At 38.1% G+C, this 17457-nt stretch overlaps 1 protein-coding gene and 1 non-coding gene across 8 annotated transcripts in view; both read left to right on the forward strand.

The window, feature by feature from the left end:
- GUCY1A1 (guanylate cyclase 1 soluble subunit alpha 1) overlaps positions 1–16649 on the forward strand; it is a 64404-nt gene extending 47755 nt beyond the window's left edge. For all 7 annotated transcript variants that reach the window (XM_045880246.3, XM_045880245.3, XM_045880247.3 and 4 more), the window contains 2 exons: positions 3056–3210; positions 12182–16649. In XM_045880246.3, the coding sequence (XP_045736202.1) occupies positions 3056–3210; positions 12182–12383 (357 nt within the window). In that variant the 3' untranslated portion in view covers positions 12384–16649. The remainder of the gene's footprint in view (positions 1–3055; positions 3211–12181) is intronic.
- A 203-nt stretch (positions 16650–16852) lies between these two features.
- On the forward strand, positions 16853–17050 carry LOC123849197 (U2 spliceosomal RNA). The gene has a single exon (XR_006792014.1). It is a non-coding gene; the product is annotated as a U2 spliceosomal RNA (small nuclear RNA).
- Positions 17051–17457: the final 407 nt, after the last annotated feature.

Below are 17457 nucleotides of genomic sequence, written 5' to 3' on the forward strand. Positions count from 1 at the left end.
ACTCTACCACCTCAGCTGTAGTCAGGAAACTGCTATGTTCAGAAAGCTGCTGCCTCTGTTATTGGCTGCCTCTATTATTGAACAAAACCACACTTATAATTTGAATCAGTAACATGGAAATCCCTCATCGTGACCTTCACAAGATGAGGGACGGGAAACGGGGCTCTCCGCTAAGCATGCCGTAGAAAACCCAGAGGCTGCCACCGTGCTGCTTGCTCTTGGAAGCCGCAGAGGTGCAGTCATAGCCGAAAGCCTGGCTTCCAAACCTCTTGCAAGTGTATCTGATTCACCAAACCGAAATGCACCTAGAAGATGCAAGGGAGTTGGAACACGTCATTTTTAGTCTTCCAATCCCTGCAGGGGAGGACATTACACTATAATGAAAATTGACTGCTGATCCACCCCAATATTTTCCAAAGCACATAATACTCTAAAATTTCTAGATTATCTAAGAATAACGTCTTATTACAGATGAGAAGATAAAATTACTAGGCATTATAGTTTAATAGAATACAAGAAGATTACCTTTATTTGTCCTAATTGAGTGAATCTGCTACTTAATTTTTATAGAACAGTTCTCAGTTGATGAGCTTCAGAAATGGGACTTTGAGGGGCACCTGGGTGGCTCAGTCGGTTGGACGTCTGCCTTCAGGTCAGGTCATGCTCCCAGGGTCCTGGGATCGAGCCCCGCATCAGGCTCCTTGCTCAGCAGGAAGCCTACTTCTTCCTCTCCCCCCTGCTCATGCTCTCTCTCTCACTCTCTCTCAAATAAATAAAATCTTAAAAAAAAAAAAAAAAAAGAAATGGGACTTTGAAGTCATATAGAATCCTATCTGGCATGCTATAAAATAATAGAGAAATGAGAGAAAAAAATGTAAAATACAAAACTATAATACTTAGAAGCGTAGCCTTGGCTCTCTTCATAATAGAAGCCATATGTTGAGCCCAGCCTTTTTCTCCTTCTTACCCTGCTACCCAGTGGAATAGCATCAAAGTGAAAGAATAGGAAATATTTCCTCTTTTTTCAAGCTCTATGTGTTTCTCCAACATGCCATATGTATAAATCATCTATCACTGCTGATTTCCTTGCTAGCATCCACCCACTCCGACTTAAAAAGCTGCAGGTGGAGTGTTGATAGAAACCAGAGGGCTGAATGTGGCAGGGAAAGTCAGTAAGTGCAAACTGAACTCGGAAACAGACTTCTGTTACCCTCCTTCCTGAAATTCCCAAGGCGTCTATGATGAGACACGTGCTGTGGCAGACGTGGTCCCCAAATGGAAGACTTCCCCAGCAGGTTTCCATTCAGAGCGTGCTGCGCATCTTAAACTTTGGATCATTTTCTTATGAATTCGAAACGAAATTTGTGAATTTGCTGGTGAATTTGAAAAGTTCCCTGATTAGAAAGCTGTGGAGTTGAGAGCGAAATTCAGAACTGGAAAAGAGAAGAGAGGGAGGGAGAGCAGCATGGGAGGAACCAAGAGGCATTTACTTTATCTGCCTTGTTTGGATTGATTGATTGATTGATTATGAAATAGAAAAAATTTTATCATAAATTTATCAGAGACAAAGCTAGAATAACTAAGTACAGAGAGAGAAACGGGTTTAACCAGGGGAGTGCCCAAAGAGAGCAGCCTGATCTAACTTACGTGCTAAAATTGTGTTTGATATTTATACAGAGAAGATAGCCTTTTGCTCATATTGATCAGATGGAATATGTGCAAAACCACATTTTCCTAAAGAAAAAAATGCCAGATATAACGGATAACTAAGCTTTGCTGATTAAAATGAAAATGTGACAAAGAAGGGACTCTAAAACTAATTCAATCCTGTATTTTATAGATGAGGAAATAATGAACGGGACATAAAGAGACTCACAGAAAGTCAGACTATCCATTGTTAACAGAGTTTGGTTGCGAAGGCAGGTCTCCTGATCATACTATAGTGCTTTTGTTTGAAAATTGTGCAAAATTCATGATTTGACGTCTTATAGGCAAATGATTCTGCAACATTGTTAGCAGATACCTAAAATCAGTTGTAAAACTAAGCTAAACTGGAGTCTTCTGAATTCTGAACAACATTAAATCATTGAGTACTTAGCCTTTGTTTAAAATGCATATATCTAATGAAACTTTTTTTAAATGGTCAACTGAACAGAGGACTTGAAAAGAATGAACATAGTGCCCGATTGTCATATAAAATATGTGACTTTAAATTTAACTTACTGTATCTTTAACTTACTGTATCTTAGCAGCAATTTCAGAATTTGTACATCTCCTGAGATCATCAAGAATTCAGATCTTATAGAAGATGCCAGTTTAAAATATTGTTTTGTTCTTCAAATCACTGGTAACCTTCAGAATTCCTAAACTTTTACCCCAGCATATCCCAGACCACACCTTATATCTAGATAATGGCACCGCTCTGGTTTTCCCTGCATTCGGGTGGGTTTAACAAAAGTGTCTATGTGGTCATTGCGATGTAGGTCTAAGCAACCCCAGCTCTGCTTCCTCTGTCTGTGATGTGTTCTACTTGAACATCACAGTTCCTTTCTCCTTTCACATTCATCATTGAAGAGCGGGGAAGTGTCTGTCATAAAGTTCTTTTTATCCTTTATATTCTAAAAGCCGGCTTCTCCTGCCCTTCTCTGACAGTGCGTTGGGAAGCAACCTGGGGGCCAGGAATTCTGTCTCCCTTGATGGACAGAGCAGGTTCACGTATAAACAACCCACAGACGCTTCGCCTTGTCACTCTGGTGACTATGATAGGGATGCATGGAAATGTGTTTCAGACACTGAAGGCAGCTGAAACAAAGGTGCTTTGTGGAACAGACCTCAGTGCATAGTGGAGAAGAGTTAAGAGGTGTGACTGATTTTGTACTAGTAATTTTTAATTGGATGCGAGTAGAGGAAAGTTGGCAGGAGGTCTTGTGGAAGGGTGGAATGGTGTAGTGACAGTGAAGGGTAAAATCTTGTAAAGGGCATTCATACAGTACTGACGAGCGAGCGCGAAGTATTTTGCCAGTGACGAGGACATTGTGTTACTTTTGGCTTTCAGATGCGAATTGGACTGCACTCTGGGTCAGTTTTTGCTGGAGTCGTTGGCGTTAAAATGCCTCGCTACTGTCTTTTTGGAAACAATGTCACCTTGGCGAACAAATTTGAGTCCTGCAGTGTACCACGGAAAATCAACGTCAGCCCAACAACGTACAGGTACGTTCTTCTTTTCATTTATACACAGTTGTCACTGTTTATATTATCGTCCATAACATTTTCTTGCTTAGATAATCTGACAAGAAAGAGAAAAGCAATAATTTTATCATCCTCACCTTTTTAAAAATTACTCAGCATCATGAGAACGACTCTGAGATATTTGTAGCCCAGGTGTAACCCTTAACACACATCCTATTTTCCCCCACTAATATTCTTTTCAAAGCACGTATTAATGCTCTCCATACTTTGATGGTTATTCTGACAGCAGAACCATCCTGGCACTAGCCACCCAGTCCCCACAAGTTATAGGGCATGGTCCTCAACATGCCCTTAGCTCAAGTGCCAGACAGGGAGACATTTCATCTCATTTTAAGAATCCAGTTATAGGGCGCCTGGGTGGCTCAGTCGTTAAGCGTCTGCCTTTGGCTCAGGTCATGATCCCAGGGTCCTGGCATTGAGCCTTGGTCGGGCTCCCTGCTCAGCGGGAAGCTTGCTTTTCCCTCTCCCGCTCCCCCTGCTTGTGTTCTCTCTCTCGCTGTGTCTCTCTGTGTCAAATAAATAAATAAAATCTTTAAAAAAAGATAAGAATCCAGTTACAACGGAAATGCTTGAATAACAAAACGTTATTCAAGATACGTGTGGTAGCTAACGTACCAAACTGTACCAAGCAAGTTATCGTTCTTGTTCTCAGAGACAGCTATTTTATAGCATCTTCTTTCTTCTTAAAACTCCACAGCCTTGGGCGCCTGGGTGGCTCAGTTGGTTAAGCGACTGCCTTCGGCTCAGGTCATGATCCTGGAGTCCCGGGATCAAGTCCCGCATCGGGCTCCCTGCTCAGCGGGGGGTCTGCTTCTCCCTCTGCCCTCTTCCCTCTCGTGCTCTCTGTCTCTCATTCTCTCTCAAATAAATAAATAAAATCTTTAAAAAAAAAAAAAAAAAACTCCACAGCCTTGGGCGCCTGGGTGGCTCAGTTAGTTAAACAACTGCCTTCAGCTCAGGTCATGATCCTGGAGTCCCGGGATCAAGTCCCACATCGGGCTCCCTGCTCAGCAGGTGGTCTGCTTCTCTCTCTGACCCTCCCCCCTCTCATGCTCTCTCTCTCTCTCAAATAAATAAATAAAAATCTTTGGGGAAAAAAAAAAAAACTCCCCAGCCTTTCCTTTCCACCCCTGGCTCTAAGTCGATAACTTCACTTCATATTTCACAGGAGAAGACAAAAATGCATCAGATAAGCACATCACCACCTTCTCCAGGGCAGACCCCATTAACCTAGCTCCCCCGGGGCCCTGGTCTTAGGCTCTTGTTGGGGTGACAGTGCCGCCCTCCGTGCTGCTCCTTTTCCAGATGATCCACCCAGGTTTGCTCTTAGTGCTGCCACATCACTCGCTTTCTCAAAAACTTGTCTCCTGAAAATACCTGCTCTCCCTCTACGATTAATTTCTCTGGTGAAACGATTATTCCCATCAGAATACAGACATATCTTACTATCAGACCTCTTAAAATAGTATATTCCTTGTTTCCAAGTGTATCTTAGCTACCCCCCTATATTTCTATTCCTTTTTCCAGCAAAACTCATTGCAAGAGTAGTTCATGCTCACCGTCTCTATTTTTTTTTTTTTACCTCCCATTGGCTCTCTGACTCACACCGATCGGCATGTGTCCCTTGCACTCCATTGAAATGGTTCTTATCAGGGTCATCGGTGTCCCTTGCGAAAATCATGGTCAGTTCTCTCCCCTTATCTTCCTCAACATCTCAATGGTAACTGAATAGCTTGACCACTCTCTCTGTTGAATGTTTTCTTCTTAGGCTTTTGTGACACCACCCTCACCTGGTTTTCTCATTACCCCGTGACTTCACCGTCTCAGTGTTTTGTGTTGTTACTCTTTCCCTACCAAACCTTCAAAGTGCCCAGAGCTCTGTCCCCATTGTCTTCTATGTCTGGACTTTATTCACTCACTTTTTTTTTTTTTTTTTAATCTCTAGCCCATCCCACAATTCTCCACTGAGCTACAGACTTGTGTATTTTATTCTATATTTCTATTCGGATGACTAAGTGACAAATTAAAATTAACATGATCATCTTAGAACAAATGATTTCCCATATACCAGAGCCTGATGAAATATCCACTCCCCCCATCCAGACTAGCTTTATCAATCTCCTTAAAATGGCACCACCATCTACCGCGTTCCTTCGACTCTAAATCTCAGAGTGATCATTGCTTTCTCCCCCCCCCACAATTTACCACATCCACCTACAAATTATATCCTGAATACATCTTTTTTCACTTCCTTCAGGACTGCACCCCAAGGCAAGGCTCCCTCCTCTGTCCCACCGGAGCCAACCCAGGATCCTCCTCACCCTTCTGCTTGCTTTCTTGTACACCTCCTCCCCACCGTCCATCCGCCCACACAGTAGCCAGATTGTCTCTCGAAAGTATAGATCCGATCTCGTCACTCCTGCGTTAAAATCCCTCCAACGGCTTCCCACTGCAGCCAGAATAAAATTTAAGTATGTCACCACAGACTAAAATGTCCTCTTTGATCAGTGTCCTGCCAACAACCTGTGTCACTTTATTTTCTTCCACTTTCTCCTTCGCTCGCTGATACCCTGCCACCCTGGCCTTCCTTTTTTTCGTCAGACTTGCTAAACCCGCTCTCGAATCAAGGATACTGGCTGTTCCTCTGCTTTCCACTTCGTCCCTGGATCATCCTGTGTCTTCCTCTTTCTCAGAATTAGACCTTAAGTCAAATGTCACCTCTTCAAAGACACACTAGTCAGTTAACAGCCGTAGCTAGAGGAACAACTTTTGTCCCACACACCTCACGTTATTTTTATTTTTTCATCTTCCTAGCTCACACCTGTGTCTGAAACGGTGTTTTCTTTATGTGTTTGCTGCCTGCCTCCCCTTGTACAGTGTCAGCCTCCTGCATATACGTTTTATAGCCCCACTTCCCGGATCAATGCCTGGAACACAGTAGGAAAGCAATAAGGATTGATTGATTGACAGTCCACTCTTTGATCTGAAAATGAGTCACGACAGCAAGAGAATTGGAAAAGTCCTTGGAGATTGTTGTAATGGTAATAGCCCTGGAGTCTTCCCACATATGCCAGGCAGGGATAAGAACTCAAATCCTTAGAGGATATGACTCTGCTCTCTGGAGGATGTGAGAGTAATAATCTGGAGGATGTGAGAGTAATAATTAATAAGAGTATTTGCTAATCCATTCATTGCTGTTGCGTGTTCAATAACATAATATATATGCATGAGCACCATGAGGAGTCCTTGGCTGCGTATCTATCCTTAAAACCAAACCTTTGCATAAAAAAAAGTGTATTTTCTGTTTCTTCTATTTTAATTGTTTTCAGACAGTATAAGACAAAACTTTTCCAAATTTTTCCTTTGTTTCATATCTCAAAGTCTGGTTGTCTTAAATCTTGATAGGAGACATTGATATCAGCTACTCATTTTACTCCCCAAATGTTATTTAGGATCTCGTGTCTTCCAACAGAGGATCATGACACTTTGATATACATTTTCAGCAACCGGAGAAGGCTCATAGCTCAAATCCTTAGATTTATTATTATTTTTTATGACACCACAAATAATATCCTCTAAGGATTTATTAATATGATGACATATAGACAATGTTACTAAGCATGCACGTACAGGATTTTACACCATACATAATGTCACCTTTTTTTAATCAATTATTTTTGATTATAATAGTAATATATGCTTATTTTAGAAAATTTACAATATCCGAAAGTTATGAAGGAAATAAAAATAACTCAATCTCATGATCCAGAGACAGTAACTATTCACATTTTTGTGTTTTATTCATTATTTCTTAGTATGTGTTTTTATGCACATATGTAAATGATAATGAAAATTTAATCGATGCTGAACATCAATGCATTTGCTAAATTCATTTCTATCTTTTGTAAACAAATATGGTATGGTTTATTTGTTTTTTCCTTTTTCAATTTACTTACCTCTTACTCTCATATAGGAAATACTTATGTCTTCTCTAAAGGGCAAGTGGTAGTTAAAATGCTTTATTTAGGCAAGAAATAAGTATTTAATGTGAAATACGTCTAACCACATTTTAAAAGGCTTTCTTTTAAAAACTATTTTTTTTCCAAATAATAGGAAAATTTAAAAGAGAATAGATAATTTAAATTGAATCAAAAGTCCATGCTTTATGAAATTTAACAACTGGATTGTAAAATAGAGACACAATTCCAGTTCTGTCAAAGTTTGGGACAAACAGTAGACTCTATTGGAAATTGTACAAGTATAAAACCTAATTATTTCTTTGGAGAACTTTACTAGTAATACATTGAAACCTAGGGTGACACTTCTCAAAAAATAAAAGTATATCAAACGTAACATCCCTGATATACTTACAAAACACTTGTAAATTTAGGACACAGAATACATACCCCACGCACACAAAAAATCCTTAACTTCAAACCTTGCCTTTCACTTCCAATTCTAATCAGTAATTTAGAATGTTGCTGTGTCATGACAGTTATACATTCCTTTATTCTAAATGTCATGAGAAATTTTATTTTCGGGGACAATGTTCTGCCTTCTTGTTTGATCTTACTGCAGTGCAGAAAACGGAGACGAGACTAAGTATTGTCCAAGTTCCAGGTCAGTGGATTAATAAGACAGGTTTATGTGGTGATCCAGGGATCATTAAAGACAAAAATGGCTCGTGGGGGATATAAATGGATACTGCCCAGGGTGGGTGGGGAAGTGGACCCAGGAACTCCTATTTGCAAGAAACATCTGAGAACCTAGTAACAGAGAAACAGGACTTGGATTCTATAAGGGGAAGGAACAGAGAGAAGAAAGAGAATTTGGAGAGATGACAGAAAAAAAGGAGAGTTAATGCAACAATTTGGGGAAAATGGTATTGGATTGAGAGAGAGTAAAGAAAAACTCCCACCGTATGCGGACATCTGCCCTGAGACTGTTGCTTTTCTTGGGTCTGACCTCCATCAGGCTTTCATCTAAATGGTATTATTTTTCCAACCTGTTTTCCTTAAAAATTCTGATCTTTTTGGGACACCTGGGTGGCACAGTCGGTTAAGCATCCGACTCTTAGTTTCAGCTCGGGTTGTGATCTCAGGGTGGTGATCTCAGAGTCGTCAGATTGAGCCCCGTGTCGGGCTCCCACTCAGCAAAGAGTCTGCCTAAGATTCTTTTCTCCCTCTGCCCTTCCTCCCTGCACGCTCTCTGTCTCTCAAATAAATAAATAAATCTTTTTAAAAAATCTGATTTTTTCTTGAAGATGATTTAATGAACATTTCTAACTTCATGATACTCTAATTGTGTTTATCTGTAAGTTTCTTAAAGCATAGAATTTGTATTCAGAAGATATGCTGTACAGCTAAACACAGCTCTCCAGATGTGCCTTCGTGAGCAAGGCACCTCAATTCAAATGGTATACTTTAAGGCCACTTCTAAGTGCTGAATATTTTATATAAACTCAAATGTAAGGTTAATATTGTAATTACCGAAAAAAAAATATTGTAATTACCGTATTCAATAGAAGATGCTGGGTTGATGTGGACAGAAAAAAGAAAGATCTTAATTACCTATAATTTTATTATTGTTGTTTATCAAACCTTTATAGTTTTATGCATTTTTATAATTAATTTTTAAACATTTTAAACCTACAGAAAAAAAATCAAAGAAAATGTGACACCCATGTGGCCAATACTAATATTTAATAAATGTCAGTATGTTACCATTTTTGTTTCAGATCCCTATTTTATTAAAAAAAAAATATTCTAGCCCCCCCAACTGTCTGACATGTTGGACTCTATGCCCCTTAGGGTTTGTAGGAGCAGCTGAGAACATACATTTCCCGCAGACAGGCAGGCTCCCAAGGAGAGGCAGGAAGGCACTGAGAAGAGCATGCTCAGCAGCTTCTCCCAAACTTGCTACCAGGAAAGAAAGGGGGCAGAGAGAAGCCAAGAGTGTAACTCTCATTTAGGTTCCACCAGAGAAAAATAGATGTCCATTCAACCTATCCATATCCTTTGCCGACTTGCCTTAAATCTGCTGCATATTATGTTTTTGAGATTTTTTTTTTTTTTTGATGAATTGGAAACCTAGTTCATTTATTTAAACTATTCCTAATGCAGCGGCATGCAGGTAAACCAGCATTGGGAGTAAAGTGGAGAATCTTTGATTTTTTGCATTTACTGATTTCTATGGTGTATGTACTCCCACCACAGCAGGTTTCAGCTACAGATGGAGTTAACTGGCTCATAAAATTCCTGAATGTTTAGCTGTTGGCTCTCATAAGCCAGTATGAGCCAGGTCTAGCATTCACTATATGTGCATGTGATATAAAATGTATTCTAGAGTATGAATAAGCCATGTATATCTATGATACCTACAAATGGTATTCCCAGATCACAGGCAATATCCAGTTTAGCTTTACTAAGCATCAATTAGCTGTACAAATTGGTCTTATCGATTTATACCCCACCAACAGTATATGAAGGTTTCTATTCCCTAAATGTTACCAAGATGATGAGTGTTAACTGATAATTAATTGATGCTTAACCAATCATGTTTAATCTATTTACTTCATCTTCACAGCTGTCCTAAGAGACCTGCACTATTACTACTCCATCTTAAAAGCTAGAAAACTGACATCTTTGCTGCTATTCCAGCCTAGATCTACCAGACTTTGAAGCTTATCATTTTAATACTATGGAATTCTGTAACTTCTCATTATATTTTACCCAATATTATGCCTTATAAATAACAGACACTCAGATATTTATGGATCATAACTAAAGCATCATTTCATTAATTATTTTGCAGATTACATATTTACTGATGAGTTTTTAAAAATTAGTTAATTGAATATTCACCTGTTCTTTTCTACTTGAGGTCTGTCATTTTTGAAACCTGGATTTCTATTCTGTTGGTTTCTCCAGTACATAGAGAGGTGTCTCGGTACCAAATATAATGCAGCACCATCATGCTATTACATTTAGGCATGACATCACAAACAGATGAGTCGGAGGCCATGGTCTGGTTGGGCAGATATAAGTGGTTTTCTGGGGAAGCTGGTTTAGGGCCCAGAACTGTCAACATTTTCCATCCTGAATACATATGCCTGAATAATAGGTTAGAGAAATGCTTCTTAAGTTTGCATTTGACAAAAAGCTAGGGAAGCAAATAGAAAGAAGAGCCAGTAACTTCATCAGTAGGATTGGAACTTAAAATGAATTTAACTCATATGTGGAATTTAAGAAACAAAACAAACGAGCAAAGGGGGAAAAAGAGAGAGAGACAGGCAAACCAAGACATAGACCCTTAACCGCAGAGAACAAACTGATGGTCACCAGACGGGAGGAGGGTGGAGGACGGGTGAAATAGGTGGAGGGGATTAAGGAGGGCACTTGTGATGAGCACCGATGGAAATGTTGAACCTAATATCACACTGTATGTTAACTAACTGGGATATAAATAAAAACTTTAAAAATAAACTAAAAACAAATACAATAAAATGAGTTTACTATAATGGATATGTAGTTGGTAGCAGATAATAAAATGCGGTAAACAGATACATTTAAGAAGAAATATTTCAAATACCAGATAGTAAGAAGAGTGTCAGTTTGTACAATTAAATCTCCTTTTAGTCGTACTAACCTAGAATTCTTAAAAATTCTATTGAGAGATTCAAATGTTATTCTTTGATTATATATATATATCTTATCGATATATACCTATATCTATATATCTTATATAGAACTTCTCTTTTACAACTTCTTTTTTTTTATAGATTTTTTAATTTATTCATTCGAGACACAGAGATGCAGAGAGAGAGAGAGAGCAGGAGCAGGGGGAGAAGCAGAGGGAGGGAGAGAAGCAGACTCCCTGCTGAGCAGGGAGCCTGATGTGGGGCTCGATCCAGGACCCTGGGATCATGACCTGAGCCGAAGGCAGACGCTTAACCATCTGAGCCACCCAGGCACCCCTCTTTTACAACTCCTTGCCCTTGACTACTTTTCTATAATATTTATGAAATAAATGAATCAATAAATGGACAATGTCTTTTCTCTTTCAACTTAGGAAGCCTTATTCTATAAAACTATGTTTATGCATGGGCTTGGGGGTCTTTTGCTATTATTAGAGTTTGGGATTATTTTGGTTTTTTCCCCACTATTGTGAATTTACTGTTATATGAATTATTGGTTATATCTTTACAAAAATATTTTATAAATTTTTTTCCTAATATGAGTGAAATATATTATTTGGTAGAATTTTTTTTGGTATTGTGAATTGATTCTTCATTGTTCTTCTGTAAAGATTTTTTTAAAAATCATTATGATCGTTCTGTCAAACACACTGAAAATGATTGGTTTATTAATACAGAGATTCCCCAGCTTTTGATGATTAACTTAATGATTTTTCAACTTCACAATGGTGGGAAAACTATACATTCAGTAGAAACCATAGTTTGAATTCTAATTTTTGATCTTTTCCCTAACTAGCTATATGCCACATGACACTCTTATTCGCAATCGGGGAATAAACAACCAATACACTTACAACCATTCTGTTTTTCACTTTCAATAAAATATTGAATAAATTATATGAGATATTAAACATTTTATTATAAAGTAGTCTGTGTGTTAGAGGATTTTGCCCAACTGAAGGCTACTTTAAGTGTTCTGAGCACATTAAGACAGGCCAGGTCAAGCTATGATGATCCGTAGGTTACATGGTTAGGTGTGTTAAATGCATTTTCAACTTATGGTATTTTCAACTTATTAATATGTAACCCCATCATAAGTCAAGGAAGATCTGTATTCTCAGGAATATTGATTTAGTTGGTTGTTTTTTCTTGCATAGACAGTTATATCAGTATTAAATTTTAATATTAATATTTTTATTTTAATCTTTATTAATATTTTTATTTTAATCTTTTCAGATTACTCAAAGACTGCCCTGGTTTTGTGTTTACCCCTCGATCAAGGGAAGAACTTCCACCAAACTTCCCCAGTGAAATTCCTGGAATCTGTCATTTCCTGGAAGCTTATCAACCAGTAACAAATTCAAAACCATGGTTCCAGAAGAAAGATGTTGAAGATGGCAATGCCAATTTCTTAGGCAAAGCCTCAGGAATAGATTAGCAAAATATATATCTGATTATTAGTCCTTGGGTTTTGACTCCTGTGAGCATGGGTGGAATCTCTAAAAGCACTTTACGATTGCAGATGACTAAGAACAGTATTAAAATTTCAGGAGCTAAGTCACGATCTACTTTTTCTTCCACTTAACATGACAAAAATGTATTTACTTCGATACTCAAGTCTTTAGAGGGAAAAAAAAAAGGAAAGAAACCTCAAAAATGGCATTTGGGGTTTATTTCTGTTACTATACCCACTACACTTATTATCTGTACTCACAATTCAGCACATGTAAATCTATCAGGTAATTGCAGTGTCCTGACCTGCACAGCCTGATGGAATGACCCACAGTCTTGTGTCATGGTGGAATGCCATGGTTGTAAAAGTGCATTTGTGATAGTGTGACCTCCAAAAAGCTTTCCAGATAGAAATTAGAGTCTTTGATACCATAAGCTCTTTGAACCTTTCAGCTCTGCATTTTATTACATTTCTTCATTTCACTGTTGGTGTATATAACAAAATAGGTTGAATATTTTTTCTGTTGCACATTTTCTTCTTTTTTAAGAAAATAAGCAATTATGGGTTAGATGCAATATGAATATAAAGTAGTTCTTCTATAAATATCAAAGATTGTTTTATAAAAATATCTGCCATAACGTAATGTGTCATATCAATAAATACTGCCTTTTGTTTGACATTTTTCTATTCTGCACTTTGGTAAAAGCTATTTTAATTCATATTAACAATTTAATTCCTATTAATTCATTTTTGTATCATAACATTCAGCATAAAAGAGGGTTACAGTCTATATTAAAATGCAATAATATCATTCTAATTTAATTTAGAGAAGCAACATGAGAGTAAAGTAAGAATCCAGGGGATATACCATAATGTCCAGAAGTAAAACATTTAAACACACACACACAATTTAGATCTATTTCAGCAGACATCCTGCATTGCCATGCTGAGCCATATAAAGTTCCAATAAGAAAATCTAAGTTCAGAAGTGGGAATTGAGACTTGTTCTTCTTGCTAATAGCTTATTTTTAAATATTTGTGTTGGACACTTTGGTGTGTATATATGTCTTAAGAATCATCAAGTTTTTTTCTCTAAGTACACATTTGTGAATGTTTTTATTCTAGTTGAATGATCTCAATGATATTTTTTAAAGAGAATGTTAGTATTGATGAAGAAAATGATGCTATGATTTCATTAAGAAAATTCTCAAACATTTTTCTGGAGCTGGAACTTCTATTTTTAATGATATTAGTGTAAGCTCTCTGAAGAACTAAATAACCTACAGAGTTTGGTTTGGGATAAGGATCTGATTTTAGGGGCGCCTGGGTGGCTCAGTTGTTAAGCGTCTGCCTTCGGCTCAGGTCATGATCCCAGGGTCCTGGGATCGAGCCCCGCATCAGGCTCCCTGCTCGGCGGGAAGCCTGCTTCTCCCTCTCCCACTCCCCCTGCTTGTGTTCCCTCTCTCACTGTGTCTCTCTCTGTTAAATAAATAAAATCTTTAAAAAAAAAAAGGATCTGATTTTAAAAAGAGCTCCATTTCAAAAGAGGAGAAAGATGAACATTATAATTTTTAAATCCGTATTAGCAGAGTCATAGATACACTAGCCTGGTGACCTCAGGAATAAAAAGTGATTCCTGATTGTCCTCTAGTATCCCAAGTTTACTACGACAGATACAACAATTTAGTGAATGATATCCCAACCTCTTGAAGCACTGATTGTATCTTATTAAATACCAATCCTCTCATTGGAAAGTACCATAGGCCTTGGGAAAATAGAGTTATAGTCTCACAATTATATGAAGTTAATAAAAACATTTTAAAGAAAAATAAAGACTTAAATACATTTTTCTTTCTGGAACTGAACCCTTATTACAGCAAAAATGATATGAATTAAAGGAAATTAAAAAGCATAAAACAGGGCACCTGGGTGGCTCAGTTGGTTAAGCCACTGCCTTCGGCTCAGGTCATGATCCTGGAGTCCTGGGATCGCCCGCATCGGGCTCCCTGCTCGGCGGGGAGCCTGCTTCTCCCTCTGACCGCCCCCCTTCTCATGCTCTCTCTATCTCATTCTCTCTCTCAAATAAATAAAATCTTTAAAAAATAAAAAAAGCATAAAACACAATGTCTCTTTATCAAATTTTTAAACAGACCCTGTTTGATGATAATTTGTCTTCTAAGTTTGTAAGTTAATTAAGATTCAAAAAATATTTTCTCTGTATACACACCTACAGAACCAATGGAAGAAAATGTAAACGTGACTAAAAGGTATATAGGAACTCCTTGTATTATTACTGTAACTATTCCATAAGTTTGAAATCTTACCTAAATAAAAGTTACCAAAAATGTAATTTCACAGAGAAATTAAATCTTCTGTGATAGATACTCTAGGCCAGCCTACAAAGGCTCATTAATTATGGAATACTTTAGGGATCTTACAATGAACATACATTTCCATGATAGAATGTATTCAAAATTGACAGTGTGGATGCTAAAAAAATTAAGGAAACCCTTTTTTCTCTCTAGCTTATCCACTTTGGAGGGTAGCAATTATGGAGACATTTTCAGATCCAGACCACTGATGGTAGCCAGGGACAGAGAGCCTAGAGGGTAAGTTTTCAAGGAAAGTAAGCAAACCAGTAGCTCTGAAGTTAGGAGTGAAATTGAGGATGGAGGAAAGAATGGACAGAGAGGGTGTATGACAGGGTTGGGGGCTGAGGGTTCTGAATATTGTTGCCAGGTTAACTTTTTGAAAAAGTAATGTGGGTCCCAAGAGTGCTTCCCAATCAGCCTGTTTTTCCTAATTCCCCGGAATTCCAGGAACTGTTCCTTCTGTTCTGGTCTTATTGTTTCCATCCATGGCTTCTTGTTCCTTCTATATCTCAAAAGAAAATGATTTGTGCTATTTCCTGAGTTTGAACACACAGATATGAACATAAAGGTGGCGTGTCTGGTATTGGAATTTCATATTATCTAAAGGCCATTAGTCCTTCAGATCCTTTGGTGGGAAGGAAGGAAAAGTTGCTTTAACATTTTACTAACCTTTCCTCCAAATACTTCATATTGCCAGTCATGCCCAGGCAGACCCTTCGAAGCATGTCCTATGGTTAAGTCAGAAGCAGTCATAGAATGGGGAAGGGTGTTCTATGGCAGGTCTAGCAAGTGAATGAGGTGAACAAAGGGGACTGTTTACTCCACATAGTGGGTCTGGGGGTTAGACATGACTCCCTGAGACTCCCCAAATGGGAAAGTGCCCAACTGGAGCTTTACATGCAGAGCCCCAGTGAAGTCTGGGGCTATATAATGCTTTAAAGTAACTTTCAAATTGCTGTTAAAGCAACAGTTGATAGTCCCAAAAAGAATGGGTTAATGAATTATTGTAGTAGTTTTAAGTGCAGGGATTTTACCTGGATAAATCATTATTAAAAAGTGAAAAGGAATCTCTCACACATCCTCACTGGGGTGCCTTGATGGATCATGAACCTTTACTGAATAATAAAGCATAAAGTGTGTTTTGCCTGACTGCGCAATTTGGTGCTACTTCACTCTTTAGATGCTGGACCTGGAAAGTTAAATAAAGGCAGATTTGAAAGGTAGAAGGATTGGGGGATATGATGGGTGTATGAGATGGGAGGGCAGTCACTGGAAGGAGCTAGGCCAGAGGTGTTACAATTCCTATGTTGACGGACTTACCATCCTCTGCAAAGCAAGAACACAATGCTGCAGAGACCATAGAGAAGTGCAATCCCCTTGTCTAAATACAAGCTAAAAGCAGGGCCAGCTCGCTTTATTAAGCTGAGAACACCAAAATGTACTTTAATCAAAGTTTACAGTGTTAAAATGTACATTTGTGGTTAGGATTCTTCATAAAGCTTGGGAAATCTTCGCATTCTCTAGTGAGACAGAGAAGAATCACTCCTGTCCTGAAGAGCATAAGCTTATGGAAGTAATTAGTCCTTCATCGTCTTTGTTGCACTCAGATTCCTTTTGCTCTTAGTATGTTTGCTTCCAGATTTTAGACAAAGTGCAGCTTCCTTTTAAGTGCTCCTTTTATTATGTTGATGATATGCACTCATTTGGTATTCTTACTTTCATCCACTTCAAACATTTTACATTGTGGTGCCAGCTATAGATTTCCTGTGAAGCAGCTTTGCTCTTAACCTGTCACACCTGCATCTGTTGTGACTATATCTCACACAATCTATACTCTTTTTCATCCAAAGCTATTCTCTTACCTATGCCCAATTCTATTCAGTGCCTGCAAAAATAAATAAATAATACTATTTTTTTAAAATAGTATAGGATCATAAATGCATAGATTCTCATTTCAAAAAATAATAAAAATAAACTAAGCAAATGGAGAGAAAAGGTGATATTCTAAAAGCCAGGCTCCTTTTATCATCAGAGCAGACTCTTTTTCCACTATAATGAACTTTGTTTCAGGAAAAGGTTAATATCACTTTTCGGCCTTTTGGCTAAGATCAAGTGTAGGTAGTATCTGTTCTTATCAGTTTAATATTTTGGATTTAAACACTGGGATAAAAATCAGGACAAAATTTAGATGGCAGGTCTAGGACTTCCCAGATATTCTGGTGAAGATTTTGGGCAAGGTGGTGCTGCCTTTCAATTTTTTAGTATTTAATGTCAAAATATTACCTTGCAAATAAACCTTACAGATTGTGAAGAAATTTGCTTGGCAAGAAATGACTTTGCATAATGTCCAAATCTTAAAGTATCTGCTAAGATGGTTGTTTAGTCTGAAATGTTGCCAAATCCATTTGTATCGAAGAAAGAACTCTGAGGTAGTCTCACAGAAAATTAAAACAAAGCGAAACAAAAATGTTGCTACAGCAGCTGGACAATCCGATGTATCACACAGCAAGAATAAACGAGGCAAAACTGAAGCCTTCTGGAAAGTTATAGTGATAGTGGTCACGGAATTCTATGCATTCAGTAATAGTGATGCCCAGTGAAGCAGGGATATGCAGCATCTAGGCACTGTTCAATCACAATTAGCTGCCTTCTTCCCCAAATAAATAGTGTCTTGGAAAGTTGAAGTG

This window comes from Mirounga angustirostris, unplaced genomic scaffold, assembly GCF_029215605.1.
Source record: "Mirounga angustirostris isolate CCGP_5_RB_7025 unplaced genomic scaffold, mMirAng1.0.hap1 SCAF_2, whole genome shotgun sequence".
Taxonomy (NCBI): Eukaryota; Metazoa; Chordata; class Mammalia; order Carnivora; family Phocidae; genus Mirounga; species Mirounga angustirostris.